At 36.7% G+C, this 23,013-nt stretch overlaps 1 protein-coding gene across 4 annotated transcripts in view; it reads left to right on the top strand.

Moving 5' to 3' along the window:
* Window positions 1–21,094, top strand: part of HECTD2 (HECT domain E3 ubiquitin protein ligase 2) — a 123,045-nt gene extending 101,951 nt beyond the window's left edge. For all 4 annotated transcript variants that reach the window (XM_020964155.2, XM_020964153.2, XM_078151000.1 and 1 more), the window contains 6 exons: window positions 1,554–1,628; window positions 5,524–5,611; window positions 5,701–5,807; window positions 12,953–13,068; window positions 13,631–13,774; window positions 18,838–21,094. In XM_020964155.2, coding sequence (XP_020819814.1) covers window positions 1,554–1,628; window positions 5,524–5,611; window positions 5,701–5,807; window positions 12,953–13,068; window positions 13,631–13,774; window positions 18,838–18,958 — 651 coding nt within the window. In that variant the 3' untranslated portion in view covers window positions 18,959–21,094. The remainder of the gene's footprint in view (window positions 1–1,553; window positions 1,629–5,523; window positions 5,612–5,700; window positions 5,808–12,952; window positions 13,069–13,630; window positions 13,775–18,837) is intronic.
* The last annotated feature ends 1,919 nt before the right edge of the window (window positions 21,095–23,013 follow it).

Below are 23,013 nucleotides of genomic sequence, written 5' to 3'. Positions count from 1 at the left end.
TTTCATTTTATTTTTCTTCCCATTTACATTGTTGCAGTAACTGTGTATATTCTTTTCTGCATCAATTCATATAAGTCATCCCACATTTTTTTCTGAATTCTTCATATTTGTCATTTTTATATCACAGTAATATTCTGTTGCATTCGTGTATCTCAGTTTGTTTCTAAGTTCCCCAACCAAAGACCATCTACTTTGTTTACAATTCTTTGCTAACGAAAAAATACTGTTATGAATATTTTGGCACACATGGTACCATTATGAATTAAAAAAACAATTTGTTTTCCAACATCTTTAGATTCTAATAATTTAAAATAAATTATTTCCAAATTTTCAAAGCTAACAATTTATTTTTCACCCCATTGGACTTTTGGCAAACCTATTTAATGAAGAAAATATGGAGTAGCAATGCTAAAAATACAAAGGATTACAGCCCTACTAAGTTCTGTCTTTGATCTCTTTAGAGTATGTGCCCAAAAAAATGGGATCTCTGACCCAATGGCTGTGGACATTTTAATCGCTTCTTTTTAGCATAATTCCAAATTGCTTTCCAGAATGATTGGACCAGTTCACAGGTCCACCAAAAGTGTTTCAGATACCTGACATCCCATATCCCATCTAAAATTGACAATTGCTATCTTTTGTTATTTTGACAGTTTCTCAGCAAAAGAAAAAAAACCTTAGTGTTATTTTAATTTACATTTCTCTTGTCACTATTGATTTGGAGCTGTCTTTCATAAGATTGTTCATAGTTTACAATTGAGAACTGCTCATATCCTTTGACATTTGATTCATTAGAGGAATGGTTCCTGGTCTTTCATAGTTGCTTTATTTTGCTATATATCTTGGATATCAAATCTTTGTCATTGCTATTGAATATAATGGTTTTTCTCTAATCAAGTTTCCCTTCTTATCCTAGTTGCATTGATTTTGTTCACAAAATTTCATGTACTCGAAATTATTCTATCTTTCCTGGTCTCTGTTATCCCTTGTTTGGTTAAGAATTTTTCCCCATTCATATTTGTGAAAAGTACCTCTATCTATTTTCTTGAGTATGTGTATATGATGTGACTTTTAAATATTTAAATTATTTATCCATTTGGAATATATTGTGGTATATGGTATAGCATGCTCATTTAAACCTATTTTTTCTTTTTTTGCTAAACTACTTTCCATTTTCCCAGTAGTTCTTGTCAAATAGGGAGTCCTTAGTAAGCTAGTTTATGTTCTTGGATAATGTAGACATTTTCCTATTATCTAACATACCAGAAAACTTTGCAATGATTTAAGAATATTTTGATAAGGAAAAAGTTTTTCTTGGGTACATATTTTGAGTGAAAACAGAAAAGTTTTCAGAAAAACATCCCTTTTGTCAATAAAGATACACCATACCAACTGACATATAGCTAGGTATATATAACCTTTATGCGTTAGTATATAAATAGTTTATTTACTGTATTAATTCCTATCTTAAGTGAAATTATACATATATATATATATATATCACTTTACTTAGTATAATTATATAAAATAGCACATAATATTCATTTTTATAGGAATTGGCCCATGGATTAAATGAACTTTTATCACATGATGGCAATGTTGAAGAAGATTTTTACTCAACTTTCCAGGTAATATAAATGTGAAACAAAATTACATGTAGTATTCAAGTCAGTATCAAATAAAAATTTTATTGTCATCATGTTATTGAATATGGTACCTGCCAATTGCATGGTGCTATACTAGGTATTTGGGAATACCTACTTTGTTTGTTTAGTCATTTTCAGTCTGTCTAACTCTTCATGACCCCGTTTAGAGTTTTCTTGGCAAAGACACTGGAGTGCTTTGCCATTTCCTTCTCCAGCTCATTTTACAGGTAAGGAAATGAGGCAAACAGGGTTAAATGACTTGCCCAGAATCACACAGCTAATAAGTGTCCAAGACCAGATTTGAACCCAGGTCTTCCTGATTCCAGGTTCTGTGCTTTATCCACCATGCCACCTGGCTGCTTATTTGGGAGCCTAATCTTAACACTGTTATCTACTCTCAAGTACCTTATGGCTTAAAGTAGAAACAAAAATGTAGTCATAAAAAGATTAGAATGGCCTTGAATATAGATCACTGATCATCACAGATGAGTAGAAAATTCTATGAAAATGAATGTCGTTATAAGCCTTAGCCCCTTACAGAAAAGCAAGGGTATCAAAAATAATATGAGTGATCTGTAGGTAGCACATCAGCATGCCCTTGGCTCAGCTGCTCTCTTTGATCTCCTTTTGAATCAGACTGTGCCCTCACCTCAAAAAGCAAGTTGGTAGAGACCAACATGTAAAATAGCCTGCATATAAATGTTCTATTAGTCCTTTTTTTTGGGGGGGGGTAGGCAATGGGATTAAGTGACTTGCCCAGGGTCACACAGTTAGTAAAGTGTTATGTGTCTGAGGCCGGATTTGAACTCAGGTCCTCCTGAATCCAGGGCCAGTGCTCTATCCACTGTGCCACCTAGCTGCCCCACATATAAATGTTCTTAAGTTCTACTCCTGTACCACTACCTAAGGCTAATTAGAAATCCATGGCTTTTCAGGTAACTAGGAATCATCTATATAATCCAGAAATATCTCAAAGAAGTAGAGCCAAATGGCGGAGAAAAGTCAGGGATTTGCCTGAGGTCTCCAAAATTCCCTTACAAACAGCTTTAAATAATGCCTCAAAATGAATTCTGAGGCAGTAGAACCCACAGAAGCATGGGGTGAAACCATTTTCTAGCTCCAGACAATTTAGAATGTTAGCAGGAAAGGTCTGTTGAACTGGGGTGAGAGTGCAGCACAGTCTAACACAGGCAGTGGCCAAGCAGGCCTTAAGGGCAACTGAATTAGCAGCTGTGGCTTCCAGAGCTTTCAGCCCACAGATAGTGAAAGGGTTGGACAGCTAGTCAGAAGGAGATTATAAGAGTCCCTTTGCTGGCACTGGGTGTAGGACTCTGTTGCATTGCCCCTATGTGGATCTGGGTCATAGTCGGGAGTCACAGTCTTGGAGTGCAGTCCCAAGGCGAGGAGCACTAGCACGCCAGAGCCTATAGTGCTAGGGGAGGGGGGACCTTTATCACAGTTCCAGGGCAGAAGAGTGCTTGTGGTCCCTCAGAGACTAGAGCACGGGTCAGGAGAGTAGTAAATGCACCACTCCTTAGATCATACCACCTTTGAAGAATTAAAAACTTACAGACTTCCCCCTCCCTCCCACAACTAGCTCTGAAAACAGCAGCACAAAAAAAACCTGAAGCTTGTGACAGTGCCCCCTCTACCCTGGCAGCACAGCCCAATTTTAAGATAAAGTTTAAAATCAAGAAATAGGCTGGGGAAATGAGCAAATAACAAAAAAAGAACCTGACCATAGAAAGTTATCATGGTGACGGATCAAAACACAAACTCAGAAAAAGATAAAAAAGTCCAAAGCTTCAAAGAAAAATGTGAATTAGTCTCAGGCCCCAAAAGAATTCCTGGAAGAGCTCAAAAAGGAGTTAAAATCAAATAAGAGAAGGAGGAGAGGGAAAATTGGGGGGTGGGGAATGAGAGTGATGCAAGAAAATCATGGGAAAAAAGAGATCCAACAGCTTGGTAAAGGAGGCACAAAAAATATTGAAGAAAATAACACCTTAACAGACAGAATAAGTGAAAAGTAAAAGAAGCACAAAAATCCACTGAAGAGAATGCCTTAAAAAGTAGAATTGGAAAAAAATAAAAAAGTAGAATTGACCAAATAGAAAAGGAGGTTCAAAAGCTCACTGAAGAAAATAATTCCTTAAAAATTAGTATTGGGCAAGTGGAAGCTAATGACTCCATGAAACATCAAGACACAATAAAACAAAATCAAAAGGAGAAAAAAAGGAGAAAAAGTGAAATTTCTTATTGGAAAAACAACTGACTTGGAAAATAGATTGAGGAGAGATGATTTAAGAATTATTGGACTACCTGAAAGCCATGATCAAAAAAAAAAAAACTACACATCATCTTTCAAGAAATTATCAAGGATAATTGCTCTGATATCCTAGAACCAGAGGGTAAAATAGAAATTTAAAGAATTCACCTAAAAAGATCCCAAAATGAAAGCTTTCAGGAAAATTATAGCCAAATTCCAGAGCTCCCAGATCAAGGAGAAAATGTTGCTAGCAGCCAAAAGGAAACAATTCAAATATCATTAAGCCATTGTCAGGATAACACAGAAAGAAACAATTTAAGTATCATGGAGCCATAGTCAGGATAACACAAGATTTAGCATCTTCTACATTAAAAGCTTAGAATATGATATTCTGGAGGGCAAAGGAGCTAGGATTACAACCAAGAATCACCTACCCAGCAAAACTGAGTGTAATCTTTTCTGGTGACAGAAAGGGGAAATGACAAATGTCGGAGGAGATATGGGAAAATCAGGACACTAATGCACTGTTGGCAAAGTTGTAAACTTATTCAACCATTATGTAGAGCAATTTGGAACTATGCCCCAAGGGCTATAAAACCGTGCATACCTTTGACCCTACTACTAGGTCTGTATCCCAAAGAGATTAAAAAAAAAAAAAAGGAAAAGGACTTATATATACAAAAATATTTATAGCAGTATGGAAGCAAAGGAGTGGACATCAAGGGAATGCCCATCAATTGGGGAATAGTTGAACAAGTTGTGATATATAATTGTGATAAAATACTATTGTGCTATAAGAAATAACAGGTATGAGGCTCTCAGAAAAACCTGGAAAAAATTACATGAACTGGTGCAAATTGAAGTGCACAGAACTAGGATAATATTGTACATAATAACAACAATATTGTACAATGATCAACTGTGAATGACTTAGCTATTCTCAGCAATACAGTGATCCAAGATAATTCTCAAAGACTTATGGTGAAAAATGCTATCCTCCTCCACAAAAAGAACTGATGGAGTTTGAATGCAGATTGAAACATACTTTTTTTCTTTCTTTCTTTGTTTTGTTTGTTTTATGTTTTCTTTCACAACATGAGTGATATGGAACTATGTTTTGCATGACTGCACATGTATAACCTATATCAAATTGCTTACCTTCTTAGGGTGTGGGGCGCAGAGAATTTGGAACTAAAATTTTTTAAAAGAATGTTAAAAACTTTTTACATGTAATTGGAAAAATGAAATGTTAAACAAAAGTATCTCAAAGCAGTAATGGCAGACCTCTTATCAGGATAAGAAAGCGTATTAGAAATGAAATCAAAACTGAGTCAGCTAGTAAACTTTCTGGGCAGCCAATTTGGGTAATATTTTTTTAAGATCATAGATGAGCATGATATTGAGGGAAGAGGGAGGAATTGGCCAATATGGAAGACAAACTATATAAAATTATTTTGAAACTCAATAAGTGATCTATTTCAGCATCTTGAGGTTTTAAAATGTAATGCAAAACTATTTTTCCCTGCATCTTATCTCTTGGTTGAATATTATGTAATAATGTTATCATCATACAAACATTTTAAAATATATTGTAATGGTATCTCCCATCAGGTTTTCCAAGAAGAATTTGGAGTAATCAAATCATATAATTTAAAACCCAGTGGTGATAAAATTCCAGTTAACAATCAGAATAGGAAAGGTATGTTCAATATATGTATTTTTGTCTGAAATGCATTTGAATTAACCATTTGCTTATATTAATTAATCAAATGTATAATCTCTTCCTAGAGTATGTGCAGCTATACATTGACTTCCTTCTCAACAAGTCCATCTACAAACAGTTTGCTGCATTTTATTATGGATTTCATAGTGTATGTACTTCAAATGCACTAATGGTAAGTAAGAGATTTGGATTTTTTTTAAGTTATGAAATAGTCCTTTTGGTATGCAAGAAAAAAATCACTTAGAGTGACAGTCCTGATTATGAATAACAATTTTTTTGGATAGATATGGTTTTTAGTAGAAAATATGTTCAATAAATTTATGTTTATTATTATATTATCATTATTTTTTATTTGGAGAGGTTGGGGGATTACAGGTGTGGAATGTTGCATAAACTTTCAGATGAGGTCGCCATATTGTTAATTTTGTGTATTTCATTATGTTATAAGAGCCCATTTATGGAGTGGGGGTAACATAGAAATGTCTATAATGTATAAACAAAGCATATCAATAAAATTTACAGAAATAAAAATATTTTTTCAACTAGTTAAAACAGGGCTGGAGATAACCAATAGTCAGCTACTTCAAGGAGAGGCAGCATAGAGTATTTGATGTGTAGCTGCAAAATCTTGGTACAAATCCTGGCTCTGCCACTTTATAAGCTGTGTGACCTTAGACAAGTCATTAAAAGTCTTGCAACCTCAGTTTCCTCATCTGGAAAATGGAGATAATAATAACCATCATGTTACTTTGCCTGTTTTTTATGCTTTATAAATATCCATATAAATTTGAGCTATTAATATCAGTTAGGCAAGTGGATTGGGTAAAATTCAGTTCCAGTTAGCCAAACAATTTAAGAATTGATGAGGTCATTGAATCCAATCCCATATGAACGAGGAACCCCTTGTACAACCTTTAGTTTAGTATTAATCCCTAGCCTTATTGCCTTTCTTTATGCAAAAGGGTAAAGGCCACAAAAAAACTTCCCTAGTTACTTAAGACATCACATAGGCCCAGAGTGAATGACCTTCACTCTGCAGAAACAGTATAGGAAATTTGAGTTACAGCAAATCCCTAGGTGGAAAAGTTCCAGTGTCTCCCTAGTAGTGGTAGTGGTGGTGGTGGTGGTGGTGGTGTTCAGATTCTTCCGTTTAAAAAACAACTTTTGTCAGTCAGTCAATCAATTAGCTTTTATGAAATTACCTACTGTGGGCCAGGCAGTATACTAAGCAGTGGGAGTACAAAGAAAGGCAAAAGATGAAGAACTTATACCCTAAATCTATAGCAGATAGCTTGACTGTAAGGCAGTAACACAGACAGGTTAGAGTGTTATCTCTAAACTGTGAGCAACAATGTAAACTCTTTCCTGAAGTTTATCATCTGGAACAATAAATAGGAAGTTCTTTTTTCTATAAAATTGAGGACCTAGAACATCAATTGCATTGGAAAGAGTTTATGCATCTACCCCTTTGTGTCTTCATATAATTTTAGGGTTTATTTATTTTTATTATAAATGGAACTGTCAACAAATTCAAATACACAGACAAAATTTTTTTAATATTTAAATTAAATATTTAAAATTTTAAAAAATTAATGAAATAATAAATTTCTGTGTGTGAATTAACTTTAGCAACATAACAACAAAAAAGCCCTGTTTGCTTCTATATGCCCTTTTGCATTTATTTTTCTCCACAGTTTTTGGTAAAAGTTTTTTGTTGTTTGTCAGTCATGTCTGGCTCTTCATGACCCCATTTGGGTTTTTCTTGGCAAAGATACTGGAGTGGTTTGCCATTTCCTTTTCAGCTCATTTTACATATGAGGAAACTGAGGCAAACAGAGTTAAATGACTGCATATGGCCACACAGTTAGTAAGTATCTGAGGCCAGATTTGGACTCAGGGAGAGATGAGTCTTCTTGACTCCTGGCCAAGCACTCTATCCACTGTGCCACCTAGCTGCCCTTTTGGTAAAAGACCTCAGGATAAATAAAGTCTTTAGGTCACCATATTTGGGGGGGTTGGGTATGTGTGAATGAAGCAAGGAAGTTATTTGGGACAGAAAAGAGTATATGTCTGTTGTCTGTTTATGCCACTTTCTTGAAAGACTTCAAATACAGTCCTGGCAGTAGCCTATGATTACTTTCCAGGAAATAAATTCTTCCAAACTTTCTGCTGTCTCCCCTAACCTCCTAGAGTGCTTCCTCTCTCCCTCACCCTCACCCTGGGAAATTTGCCTTATACTTCACTGAAAACATTAAGGTCATTCACTGAGAACGTCCTCTTCTCTCTTCCTCCTCATCTCATCTTCCCTCACTTTTTCCTCCTTCCCTCCTGCAGCAGATAAAGAGGTGGCCTTTCTCCTTGCCAAGGTCATTCCCTCTATCTGACCCTTGATCCTATCCCCTTCCTCTATCTAATCTTCTATCTGTCCCTATCTGCTGGATCCTTGCCTTCTGCTTGTAAACACACCTCTGTCTCCTCCCTTCTCACTTACTCTGATGTCCCCTAGCTACCTTCTGAGTGCTTTCTTCCCATTCTTAGCTAAACTCAAGAAAGCTTAAGTGATTCTTCTGCATCTTCTCCCACCTCCTACTTACCCCACTGCACTCTGGCTTCCCACTTCGTCATTCAACTGAAACATCCCTCTCCAAACTTAGAAGTGATCTCCAAAGGGCCAAATCTAATCACTGTTTCTCAGTTCTTATCCTTCTTGTCACTGTAGCATTTGACACTCGACCACTCTCTCACCTCTGGATTTTCCTGCCACTGCTCTCACATGGTTGTCTACCTTCCCTTCTCAGTCTCCTTTGCTCCATCATCTATGTCATGCATTTACCTGGGAATAAGTCCAAAACCATATCCTAACTCCTCTTCACTTCCTTCTCAATTTTCTCTCACTAAATTTAAGTCCCATCTCTGATCCATCTTGGCCATGTGACCCTTGGTAAGTCACTTAAATTCTCAGTGCTCTGAACAACTCTCTAAACCCATAAGTTGAGGAGAAAGAGACAACCTGTACTGGTAAAGGGAATTTCCTCATCTGGGAGTTCCCTAAACCAATGAAATTACATGGCCAGTGCCTATCCAACCTAACCTATTTAAGCTGACAATGAAAAATGGAAAATGCATGAAGTGATGGACATTAATTCCACTTATAACAATTTCATACAGAAGTTTCTCATTTGTAAATTAGTTGCCCTAATGAAGAGACCAAACTACCTTCAATAGCAACACCTAACCTGTTGGCCATGTAAAAAGAGATGGAAATCAAGGGCAACACCAGTTTTTAATGTAAACTCATTTGTAAAATCTAATGAACAAGAATGGTAGATGACTATGAGGATATCACCTCAAACTAGTGAAAAGCAGGAGACAGAAAAAATAAAACAGTAAATAAAACTCATTCAGAGACTCAACTGAGCAAAGTAATCCCAAGTACGTTTAAAGATGAAATTGGAAGGAGGAAAATGAACATATGAAATATGAAAAAGATCTGCATGGATTTTTATAACATAATGTCTTTACCATCAGGGTACTTTGGGAAGTGATTCTACCAAGTCTTGTACCATTCTCTAGTTTTTTCACATGTATAGGTCATGTGTATGTAAAAAGATTGGATGCTCCTGAAAGAAGAAACTTTTGTGTGTCCCCTACAGCGTATATACGCATTGGGGTGTATGAGGTGTTCAGGGAGGACTAGAGCCTCTGGGGTGAAGAGTTGCCAAGCCCTTTTCAGGGCTGCTCATCCACCTTTGGTGTCCACATGATTCATCCAACTCTCAAACCTGTGACCTACGTAGCAGCCACACCCCAATAAATTGCTTCAGCAGACAGGCTGAACCAGGTTGAGGGTAACTGACAGGCCTCAAACCTTTCAGGGGATTAGGGGGATGTCCACACCAAGCATGTGAAGAATGGTCAAATGAGAACAATTTGTTCCAGTGGCCATGAAGACAGCTGAAGCAGGCACTGTGGAGCACTTAGAGCTTGGTCAAGCATCAAAGATGCCAAGGTCATCCACTGCACCCTGGCCCATTGCCAATTGTCCTGACTTTTGTCTTGCCACTGAACTTTAATGACTCAGGAATAGAGAGTAAGGCTGATGGCTTTGTGTAACTCTGCCTCTCTTAAATCCAGTGTACAAACAAGTCAAGATGGAATCCGTGATGTCATTGGTCTTCTTCAAAAACAAAGGGCTAACAACAACACATTTATAAGCTTAGAAAACACTTGCTGAATTGAAATGCAATCACGATTCATTCTTGACTCCCCAAATGAGAAGCCATTATCATTTTGACTCTATCATCATAGACCTGACTTTATGTATTGAATTATTTTGAATTGCTTATAAAGGAAGTGGAAATATCAGTGAAAAGGGCAAAGAAGGGAGAAGCAGGTGGACTAGATGAAGCATGCAAAGAGGAAGCCCATGCTGAAGGTGACACAGTTGTCAAAGAATTGAGAGATCCTTGATAGCTGAAAAAGGGAGTATACAAATTAAATGGAAAAAATCTTAGACCTCATTGCTACCAAAAAGGTTACTGAGAGAATCAATAGCTAATAAACTTAAATTTTATATTATATTTATATATATATTAGATATTATATTTATTTTATATTACATAATAAACTTACTTTTCCATCTATATAAGTATGATCACCAAAAGTATTCACCACTGTAGCAAAGAAATCCAAAGCAGAAATTGCTCTTAGGTGGTGAAATTTGCCAGGTACTCCTCCTTGTGGGTAACATTGTGCTAAACAATCCTCTGAACATTGCGGGGCTCCTAAATGAAATCCAAAACAACTCAAAAGAATCTTTGCCTAAATTCATATGGGGAAAAAAAGTGGATGAAAAATGTTGTTCAAACTAAGAGATGAAATTGTATGAACAATTTTCAGACCTTATCCATCAGGGTGGAAGTGTGTGTGATAAATAATAGAAAGATGATAGATAACATAAGACAAGATAGGTCTGGCACAGATAGACAGTGAGTAGAGTCCAGAGTTCAACAGGAGGAAGAGAATAGGCTGGATGGTCTTTGAGGAACTGCAGAGATCTTTTAATGACGCCAACATCTTCCCCTAAAACGGAGGCCATTTTTAATACCAGTTTCTTCTAGTGATGGCTCTGAGTCATGAGACGCTACAGTCTCTGAAGAACTGATGTTGAGGATAACCCGAAGTGGAGTAGAGAGAGTGGCATGGTGCAGTGAGCTAGCTGCAACACATTACAAACAAGGAATTCCAAATACAAGGCAATATAAAGGTTGTCATTAAAGAAAATCATGATCCAAAAAAAGAGATGGGCTAGTCCCAGCATAAGAGTAATAGATAACCAGTAGGTAACCTAAATGCTTAAATAGCATATTCAAGATATGAAGAGAACTGGGGCAGCTAGTTGGTGCAATGGATAGAGCACTGGCCCTGGATTCAGGAGGACCTGAGTTCAAATCCAAGCTCAGACACATAGCATTTACTAGCTGTGTGACCCTGGGCAGGTCACTTAATCCCATTGCTTAATCAAAAAAAAAAAAATGAGGACGATATGAAGAGAACTCAAGAGAGGCTTGCAGCATATTGGATGAAATCCCTGTGGCAAACTTTTGGGAGGACATGGACAAGAGTCAGCCAGAACAGGCAGGATGCATTGTTAAGGAGAGTACTCATATCAGTGAGACACCACACTCATCAGTGTATTGAACTAAACTTGTTTTAAAGTAAGATAAACTCTCCTGACATTCCACAGTGGGACCCAGAACTTAATCCCAAATTCTTTCAATTCAGCAAACATTTACTAAGCTTATGCAATGTACTAGATGCTGTAGGAGATGCAAGAAAGTCTTTGTCCTTGAGGAGCATCCAATCTTTTTGTGCAGGCTTGATCTACACACATGAAAAAACTAGGGAACAATACAAGATAGGATATAATCACTTCCCAAAGTATATGATACCAGCAATAAATATCAGGCCAGTAAGTACTATGAAAGGTCAAGGAGTAGAGAGATTACCCTGGGCCCTAGAAGTGAGACAGCTATATGGAGGAGGTGGAACGTAATTGGGGTCTTGAAGAATGAACATGTCAGATTCTTGTATAACCATTTGCTAGGAGGCTCCCCTCTGGCACTAGACTTACTGGCTGTGTGGCTTTGAGCAAACAACTTAACCACTGTGAGGTGATGGATGATAATAAGAAATACTGTATTGCATAGTGGATGGAGAATTGGCCTTGGAGTCAGAAATACCTGGATTCAAAGCCGGTCTCCAACATATAAAATCATAGATCTAGAGCTATAAGGGTCCTTAGAGGTCATTTAGAACAACCTCCTCATTTTACAAATGAGGGAACTGGTAACTGAGGTTAAGTAGCTTGTCTAAAATCACATAAGAAGTAAGCAATAGAATGAGGATCTGAACCCAGGTCTTCTTGACTCCAAGCCTAGTCCTTTTTATCTAGTTTACCACACAAGCTCCATCCACATATTGTCTGTGTGATCACGGCCACCCTGATGGGTGACTAAGGACATACTGACCTAATTCATTCCATACAACCAGCTCCAGACCAGCCTATGATTCACATCCTGTGCAGTCATCAACCAGTGCCATTTTGCCATCTGCCCTAAAGTTTTGTCTGTTGCATTGCTGCACGCATGTAAACTTTCCACCTTGTAGCTCTGGGAGCCGAAATCAAATCATTTATTACCATTGCTTCTAGAAAGGGCCTGTCAGTTGGCTGTCCTATGCATCGACTCATTGCCCCTAAAATTCTCCAGACCAGACACCGTTTCCTGTTCCCTACTGCTTTATATGTCTCATCTCCTCCTACTGGAATCTAAGTTTTTCGAGGGCTTTCTCTTTAAATTTTTATTCCTGATGAGATATATCCAAATCTGTACCAAAAAAACCCCAGAACTACTTGACCTCATGAAGTTGCTCTGGGGGACATTCTTAAAGCTCTATATAAATTTGAGTTATTGCATATGATAATAATTTTCATTGTTAGGAAAGTAGGATCTGGGGAGCAGATGAGTCCCAGTATACTGCCCAGTATTCTCTACTTCAGTGCTTTATAAACCGTAAGACACTATGTAAATATCACAGTTATTAATGATCTGAAAGAGTTAATTTACTCCCAAAAGTTTAAAAAAATGTTATTCTTTAGAAGAATTGGATCTATTAACTCTGAGGGTGAGAAAATGCTTCCTCAGCATAAAGCACACTCCTTTGATTTCTGAATATTTCCAGTTTAAGTTTTTTAAGCCATTGTCAGCAGCTTTTTTATTATGACTAATAATCATTTTAATTTTTAATTATTGGCAGCTGCTTCGTCCAGAAGAGGTAGAAATTCTGGTCTGTGGGAGTCCTGAATTGGATATGCATGCTCTGCAGAGAAATACTCAGTATGATGGCTATGTCAAAACTGATCTTACTATAAGGTAAATTATTTCCCCTTACTTAAGTTGATAAAGAAGATTATATGCTCTATGCAACATTTTTTGGTCCTTTATGCTCATTTAAACACTGAAGGCTAGTATGAGCCTTCTTAGCAGTGAGGTGCTATTATGAACATTTTAAAAGTAGAAGCACTCGGTGCTCCTCAGGAGAGTGGTGACAGCATTATACATTTCAAAAAATAAATGAGTTGATAAAAATTGAAGTACAATTTTGGTCACAGAACATGCAAACATACATATATATACAATTTATTTATGTGAAAGATTAATAATTTTTAATAACAATACTATAACTAGAAAACTTACATTTCATAAGAGAAAATTACTTTGGTGCCACCCATGGTTGGACCATTTGGAAGTCTCTTAAGGTCTACCAGAGAAAATTTCTTCATATACAGAACTACTTAATTAGCATAACCTTACAGCAGGGAAGTTACTCTCAAGGGATTCGTTTACCTCTTAAAGCTGATTTTATTCTAGACTGTAGGCTCATAGTTTTGGTATTTTTGAAAAAACCTTTTAAAATGGTTCTTTGTTGTGACAGATATTTTTGGGATGTTGTGCTTGGGTTTCCTCTTGATCTTCAGAAGAAGTTACTACATTTTACCACAGGAAGTGACAGAGTACCCGTGGGAGGGATGGCAGATTTGAATTTCAAGATTTCAAAGCATGGCACTTCTACTAACTGGTAAATTTTCACATTTATTTGTATTTTTATTCTACAGGGTTAGAGCATTATCTTTTTTAAAAATATACATTTCTTGGTGAAATACATCTTTTTGGCAGAATAGATTTTCTTTTTCTCCTCATTCCTTCTTTAAGTAAAAATTAGATATCAAAAATTAACGATGAGCATTTTTGACAAGTCACTATGACAAATTGGAACTTTCTAAATATCAAAAAATCTGAGCAAGAACAACAAAACTTATTAAACCTTGGCTCCAGTTACTGGAAAAATCATCAGGAGACCTGGCAAGTGGCAGGTTCCATTAAACTACTTATGGTCAAAATGTTATAATAAGTCCGGAAGCCCAACTCATGGAGCAGCTCTATACCTCTGAAGGATAAGTCATTTCTGGGAGGTGTAAGATTGATGCAGCCAATCACAAAGGTTTCTGAAGAGTTGATGGTACATGTATGAGGTCACCTTTCAGCCCTGCCACATTGTATACTGGTTCTTTCTTACACTACATTGAATTTTAGCTACTGACAGAACTGTCTAAATTCCATGATATTCCTAATGCTGTTGCAGTATGGAATTTGGCTTCATACTGTTTGGATGAAACATAAATATCAGGAGATAAAACACCATTAACAATTTCATCCACTTCTACTCCACAACTCTGGAAATCTTGTCTAAATTTTTTAGTTCCTTCACTGGTATTGTGTATTAGTACCTTAGCACAAGGTTTATAATCAATGTGAAGGTCACCAATGTGATAATAAAATCAGGAAGGCTATGGAATAGTTGTCACTGTCATCATCATCATCATCATCATCATCATCACGGCATTTATATAGTGCTTTAAGGTTTACACAGGTCTTTATATATGCTAACTCATTTCATCCTCACAACAACCTTATGAGGTAGGGGTGATTATTATCCCCATTTTGCAGATGGTGAAACCAAAGCTAAGAGAGGATTAAGTGGCTTGCCCAAGTCACTGAACTAGAGAGTCTCTGAGACAGGATTCAAACTCAGGTCTTCTGACTTCATATCCTATACCCTAGCCACTGCACTACCTAGCTGCCTCTTTTTTTGTAAGAAAGCTCTTGGGCTTTGTTAAGGTGAGTACAGCCACAGAATGAAAGAGGCCTACATATAACTGATGTTGAAAAAGTCCTTGATTTCATCAGTGTGTGTATTCCTTCTCCTAAGGTGCATAGGGTTACAGATCACACCCCTGATGCACCTTACGAGATGGTGTTCATGAGTTTCTGTGGCCAAAAAAGATCTTCCCAAGGTGGCCATCCCTCCAGTGATGAGCTTCTGTACTCAGGTGAACTCATCCTTGGACAGCAGTTGTCCAGGTCATCCCTGAGCCTGCACCCAAAGCCTTTCCAGCTGGGCAGGGGCTGCTGTACCTTGTGTTTCCTCAGTATAACCATCAAGAGCCACCTTCACACACTGCAGTAGGATTAGAGGAAGGGTCAGGTTCACCTAGCAAGATTTTGAAATATACCAGTATCTGATTTCTAAATTATGCTCTAAATTTAATAATGGTTTTTACAATATTACTTGGAAGCTAGGAAACTTTAAAATGGTGTCTACATATTCACCTTAAAGTCACTTGTATGGATATTATTTTCAGTTTGAGAAAAATATGGAGATGGTATATTGTTATTATAATTGAAAGTAGAAATGTTTTGAGGGGTTTTAAAACTGTTATGTTGTCTTTAGCTTATGAAGATAAATAGCATAACATAGGAACGTACCACACTTGGAGTAAGAAAGACCTTGGCTTCAAACTGTGCCTCTGTGCTTTCTAGCTTTGTAACTATGGTCAAGTCACAAAAACTTTCTGAGCCTCAGTTTCCTCATTGGTAAAACTGAAACCATTTTTTTGTGCTGCCTATTTCACAGGGTTATTGTGAGTCTCAAATGAGATAATTGAGATATATATATATTTATATATATATTTATATTTTTATATATTTTTTATTTATATATACATATACATATATATTTTTATATTTTTATATATTTTTTATTTATATATACATATACATACATATATATATACATATATATGTATATATATATGTATATATATATATATATATATGCAGTATTTTGAGAACTTTAACCAAGAGGCACATTTGGGTCTACATGATTTTTATGAACTACCACCATTAGCATATATTCATAAGGATCTGAATAATAATTATTTTATAAAGAACAAATTTTAAAGCCTTATAACAAATTTTTGTATAGTGTTGGGACTGGCACAAGTTTAGGTTTGATTTATACAGGGTTTCTTCATTAAAATTACTTCTGCTTTTCTCTAGTTAATTCTGTTCTCTAGTGGTTATTTCAAGAACGGGGTTTAGACACAGGGAGGGAAACAGAGAGATAGAGACAGAGAGATAGAAAGACAGAGAGAGTGCTCTTCAGAATGCCGAGCATTATACATTACATATTTGAAGTGAGTTGAAAATAGAGTATTACTTATGACTCTGAGCTCCAACCTCTAGAGTCGTATGAACTAGATCTAATTTAGAAGGGGAAGGAGCTGTGAAGGGAGGGGTGGGAGGGGGCAGCAACAGCCAAGGAGGAAATATACTCTGTCATTATCCATATCCAGGGTTGCCTCTAGGAAATCTCAGACTATAATTAGATATAGCTCCAGGTCTCCATAGATATGGGTGAAAAGGTTCCTAAATCCCATATTAGAACACAAGGTCATGTATATTAGACAGCCTTTATTCCACCCCCCACCCTCCACCCCCCAGTGAAAGTGTAAAACTACACAAAAGACATTCAGTATCCAGCAAACAAAGTCTTCTCCCTCTCCAGTAAATCTTATCTTCCTCCAGGATTATAATATGCTCCGCATTCATAAGAGCACCCTGTGGTTTGGATTCCTCTCAAAAGGAACATGAGCTTGGAGTTGTTAGGAAAGAAGCATTCCAGTGAGTCCCTCTTTCACTCTAAGGAACCCTACAGGAATGTCCAGCCTTCTCTGACCACCCTAGGTTTGGTCTGCCTCCGGAAAGGGAACACCTTTTGTGTTGCTAAAGAGACAACGCCTATCCCATCAGACCTAAAATGCACAGATAAGTTGCAGTGATGGTAAAGGACAAAGTCCAAGGCCCTTACACCCACCATATCCTTATTAATGCCTTGATATTCTTCCAGCTTTAGGTACCAGGTATATGATTATCTTCTTCCCAGATAGCCAGAGCTGTCTAGAAGATCATCCTCCTCATTGCTGAAAAGCTAGGTTCTGGATTATGCTGCCTATAGACTGTCCTTTTCTTTATCCAGAAGGTTGGAGTTCAAGAATTCTCAACATTATTGACATGGTTCCCCTTGCCCTATCTGCCATCTAAGTCTGAGAGGTTACAATGTAGCCTTTCAAGACTAGACCAGGGTCTTGAGGTCCAGGGACTCTCTTCTTGGGCCACGTGAGTAAGAATTCAAGCAGTTTTCCCAGGTACTTCTGCCCCAGGGCAGCGGTTCTACTGTTTTTAGGAAGAGGGAAAAGGGGCAAGTCTATAATTCTAAAATTCCGATTTAGGTCAAAGGATATGAAACAGTTGTCAGGAGAAGAATTACAGAGTATTCACAACCACGTGGAAAAAAATGCTCTAAATCACTGATTAGTAAAAGAAATGCGAATCAAAAGAACTCCGAGTTTTTATCTCATACCTTGCAGAGATGACAAAAAATGGCAAGAGTAAATGTTGTGGAAAGATAGGCATGCTAATATATTGTTGGTGATGCTATGAAATGGCATAATTGTTTTGGAAAGCAACTTGGAATTACTAAAATGTCCATATCTTTTGAACCAGACACTCCGTTACTGAGCTTACACCCAAAAAAAGCTATCAGTAAGAAGAAAGTTTTCATGTACTCCGAAATATTTATAGCAGCACTTTTTGTTATAGCTACAAATTGCAAACAAATCAAATGCCAATCAACTGGGGAAAGGCTAGACAAAGTGTGGCGTATGAATGTAATGGAATATTACTGAAATATAAAAAAATTATGTGTGATGAATACAGAGAAGCATGGAAAAGATCTAGCTGAACTGATTCAAAATGAAGTAAACAAAGCCAAGAACACAGTCTACACAATGACTACAACAATGTAAACGGAAGGAACAACTACACACCCCAAAACAACATCAAAAGTAAGTGTGACAAAATTGTGAAGATCAAGGGGACCGCAAATGAAGAGACACGAGAAGACATCCCCAGCCTACATGGAGGTGGAAGGTGTTACACACTTCATGATTTCAGACTTTTTCATTGTCTCAATCAGTTGTGGTGACTTTCTTTTCTTCTCTAAAAAAGCTATTTGTCATATGGTATGGCTCTGTGGGAAGGGGAGGGATACATGGGATACTATGGTGATGTAAGAAATAGAAAATATCAATTAAAAACTCATTTTTGAAAAGAAAAAAAGAAAACTTCCCATTTATGGTTCATCACAGAGGACTGGTTTCTCTGAAAAAGAGTTCATCCTTGAGGACCATCATTCATTCATACTCTCTGAGACCCATCTTTCGTTGGGGGGGGGGCATTTATACTCTCCTTAGAAGAGAAGCCCCAAATAAATGTTCACAACCCGAATGCTTATCAAATTGATCAGGAAACTCCTATGATCAACCCTTGACATGAGAAAGAAGGAACATCCTAACTGTAGAAACATTAAATGAAGAAATGAGTCTTCAGAAAAAAAGAAATGAGGAAATTTGTAAAGTAAAAACCCCAGAAGGAAGACAAAGTCTATGGTCTTTGAAAGCAAGATTATTTAAAAGTTAAGTGTATCAGATGCCTCCAAAATGTGTTCAGTACACCTTTCTAAAATTCAGGATTACCTCAGGAAACCCAGAAGGCATGGTATGATCACCTAACTTTATGAGAACATTTGCTTACTCTGCGTGTGTGTGTGTGTGTGTGTGTGTGTGTGTGTGTGTGTGTGTGTGTGTGTGTGTGTGTGTGTGTACTGGCATTCATGGCAGTCAGCAGTCTTGCTTTTTATAAAAAATAGGTTACTCTAATTAAAGCTTATCTTTTTTCTAGGTTACCAGTGGCCCATACCTGCTTCAATCAACTTTGCTTGCCTCCTTACAAGAACAAAAAAGAGTTAAAGCAGAAACTGATCATTGGGATTTCAAATTCAGAAGGTTTTGGGCTGGAGTGACTTTGGACTTGAAATAAAGTATTTTTATATGTAGCATCCACTCTCTTCTCATTGTGCCTTTAACCTTTTCATGCTTCTGTCCTCAGCACTACAATAAGCTAAGTGATTTTCAAATAATGACTTTTTGGATTATTAAATGTGAAATACATTTAATCTACGTACAGTTTTCAAAAACCACAGAAACTTTGGCACAGGGAGGGGGCGGGGGGAGTCAATAACAACAAGATTTTTTTTTTAGGATCTCTTTTTATAGCACTTTACCAGTCTCCATAATGATGTCACATATGTACCACTAGGGCATTGAAGTGCAATATTTAATGCATTTCTAGAATAGAACCCAGTGGCGGATTATGTGTTACTAACACACAGTAGCAAAGCATATAGCTACAACACCATTAATATAAGGCCTGTAGCCATATTTTCATACAGAAGTGAACAATTTTAATTGCAATGGAAATTTACAGTGTTTTTAATATTCTGGCTTTAGTTCTGTAAAGATTAAGCTGATTGTTGAAAAGCATGTAAATAATTGCTTGTGGGGGGGATGGAATTTTTAACAGTGCTATTTGTTGCTAAAGATTTATTTTTACAAAATAAATTCAGGGTTTTAGATGTGTATACAGCTTTTACAAATCAACAGGGATGATTGTACAGGAATGTAACTTTTCAGACTAACTGGGCTTAAGATTATATGCATTTAAGTATTAAGGTATGCACCTATTGAAATTGGCAGAAAACTAGTTACTTTGAAGATCCCCTTATTTGTGTAACTATCACATTTTGAAAAACACCTGGATGTCAGAAAGTGAAATCTGACCAAATTAGTTGTGAATGAAATAAATCCTAGAAAAGTATAAAATTAAAGAACTTTTCCTTTGAAAATCTGATTGATGGCCTGGGCTTACGTCCAATCTTGTTTTTAATGGCCAGTAGTACTGGAACCAACTTCTAGAAAAATAGACTGGAATGCAGGACAAAATTGGGTGAACATATCAAGTAAGATTTGTGTCAAAGTAGCATATTCAATATTTGGGCCTAAATACTCATTTTTCCCCCAATGAATTCTAAATATAAAAAAATACAAAAGTCCAAAGTAGTACGTGAAGAAAAGAGCTGCATTTCATTTCATAGCTACTGATGCATTTTTGCATCAGTGAAAGTGAAGCAATTTTCTTAGCTTGTGACCGATTTTTCTTAAATTGAGATTTATTTACTGGAGACATTCCTAGCTTTTCTTCTGAAAATTCAGAAGCTATTATTGTTGCAATAACAATAAACGATGCCAGCATTTATTACCAGCAAATACTCTTTTTAGAAACACTTTCCCCCATCTTTTTCTGAGTTTTGCTATCTCCGTGTTACACTCCCAGCGGCAGAATTTCAGCAAGAGTTGAAGAAATGAATAAGCTCATTCTTCTGAGATTTTGAAGCAACCAGTGTTTGGAGGAAAGGAAGGACCTGTTGTATGTACTTATCTCTCCTTCTGAAAGTGGCTCTGAAATACTTTGGGGATCTTAAGTGATCTCTAGTGAATAGTGTCTTTACTAAGAAAATATAGAGGCTAGAAAAGGTAGCAGAGTAACTGATTTCGTTTAATTCATGTTCAAATAAAATCACTTCTCCGTTGTGCTTCCTGAGCTAGATCATAAGGTGTTTAAGGTAGGTTGATAATAAGTAATAAGCACAAAAGAATTCCATGTAAGCAATCAGGTTTAAATGTTTAGGATGTAAACAAAACTCTTATTTGATAAAGATGATTTACGGTTTCTTGTGCACGTTTAATGATACGTCTATATACATCAATAGCTATGTCACTTTAGAAATATACGAACCCATTGTTTTTAATGACTCATACCCACAATTAACTGGAAAATTTGTGTCTGTTATGAAAATGAAAAAATACAACTGTTTTAATCACTAAATTACACATTGCCTTTATTTATTTATGCTCTCTCTGGTTTTAGTTTACAGTGTAATGATACCTCATTTTTTTAAAAAACACTGCTGTTCTATTTTGTTAATTTTCAATTGTCTAATAAGTTCATGTAGTTACATTTTTATATATCTGTTGTTAATAAACACTATTCAATTTTTGTATTTGCCATAGTAAATTAAAGTATTGCACAATATTTCTTAGTAATTGTGAAATGTCTCTGGTTATTTTTTTTTGTCTTGGCTTCGTTATCCAGTGATCAGGATTTTTTGAATCGTTTTTCATATTAATCTGTATTGTGACAAGTTGTTCATGACTGGGATTATTTTTTCGAATATTAAAGTTGTGCTCTTTCAGGCCTCATTCCTGTTTTTAAAAGTTCCGCACTGATTCATTTAAAGGAGCAAACTTCAGATGTCTTGGAAATCCCACCTACTGTTCTTCTCTACCCTGACAATTTGTCATCTCAGATCTGTACATTTGTGTAAAAAAAAATAGCTTCATATACATCATCATCATTATAAAAGAATGTTTAAACAGCAGCTGCATGTCATCCAGATACCTCTAAAAGAGTCAGTCACTCAAGAAAGGAAAGACAGTATTTGGTATAGATATTTACAAAGACATTAAGTGGAATGTAAAAACAACATCTGATTCTACACGCTATGCTCAAAACCTGGGAATCTGGCTTCCCACCCTCCAATATTTGTTATGCTTAAGGGAAGACATAGAATGGAAGAATAATTATAACTCGATCTTAAGTGTTTGAAGTGTATTATTTTGTGTGATTCTCACAACCATTCTGATTCAATTTAACAATTAAGCACTTACTACGTGCAGGTCACTGTGTTATTCTCTAGGGAATACAAAGGTAAAAAAGAAAACCATTCTTGTCTTCAAGGAGCTTACACTCTACTGGAAGATCCAATGTGAACCCAGTGGAATAAATGCAAATCAAATTGAAAAGGATGAGAGCACAACTGGGAGATCAGAAATGGGTTCCCAAGAGCTAAGCTTTGAAGGAAACTAGGGATTCAGAGAAGCAAAACATGCATTCTAGGCATGGGGAACAGTAGACAAAGTGCTGAACGTGGGGACTAGCAAAAAGGCTAGTTTGTTGTGAAGGGGAGTAATGGAAAAAAATTGGAACAAGCCTGTGGAGGTCTTCAGGTGCCAAGCTAAATTTGTATTTTAACTTAGACGCAATAGAGAACCCTAGATGACTTTTTCACATGAGAATGACATTGTCAGACCTGTACTTTACAAAGATCTTTGGATAGAGGATACACTGGAGGGTGGAGATATTGAAAGCGGTGAGACCAATTATAAAGCTATTGCAATAGTTGAGGGCAGATATGATGAACACATGAATCAGTGGGATGGCCGTGTGAGTGGAGAAAAGGGAACTCTGGGGCAACATTGTCAGCGTAGAAGCGACAAGGTTGGCAAGCAGAAAAAGGAAGAGCCAAGAATGACAGCTGAGTAACTGGGGAAATAGTGGTGCCCTCACAACCAATCAGAAACTTTGGAAAAACTTAGAAGTCTAGGGGCCAAGATGAGCTCCATTTTGTATATATTGAGGTTGAGATGCCCATGAAATAACAAGAAGGAAATGTCTAGTAAGCAGCTGACAGTGGGAGACAAGTTAACTAGGGAGATTTGGGATAGAGTCATCTGAGTAGGAATGCTACTGATATGATCACCAAGAAGAAGTGCGAAAAGAGTCAAGAACTGGTCCCAGGAAAAAGCCTTGAGAGACATCCATGTTTAGTGCCCTGGAGGTGGATGATCCAGCAAAAGAGACAGAAGGAACAGTCAGACAGATAGGAAAGGGACAAGTTGAGAGCAGTCACAGAGGTCAGGGGGAAAAAAGACATGTGTGTATGTATGTGTATATAAACATGTAGGCATATGTGTACGTACATACATATATATATATATATATATATATATATATATCCTTTATGTCTATGGATATATATGCTTTTTTTGAGAGAGAGAGAGAGAGAGAGAGAGAGAGAGAGAGAGAGAGAGAGAGAGTCAAGAAGAATGATGATGAAAAGTGTTTAGAAGCATGTAGACGAACACTAAGAAAAGGCCTTTAAATTGAGCAGTTCAGAAA

The sequence above is a fragment of the Phascolarctos cinereus genome, unplaced genomic scaffold (genome assembly GCF_003287225.1).
Source record: "Phascolarctos cinereus isolate Bilbo 61053 unplaced genomic scaffold, phaCin_HiC Scaffold_3;HRSCAF=262, whole genome shotgun sequence".
Classification (NCBI taxonomy): domain Eukaryota; kingdom Metazoa; phylum Chordata; class Mammalia; order Diprotodontia; family Phascolarctidae; genus Phascolarctos; species Phascolarctos cinereus.
The sequence above is the reverse complement of the archived record's forward strand: the minus strand, read 5'-3'. Positions and strand labels throughout refer to the sequence as shown.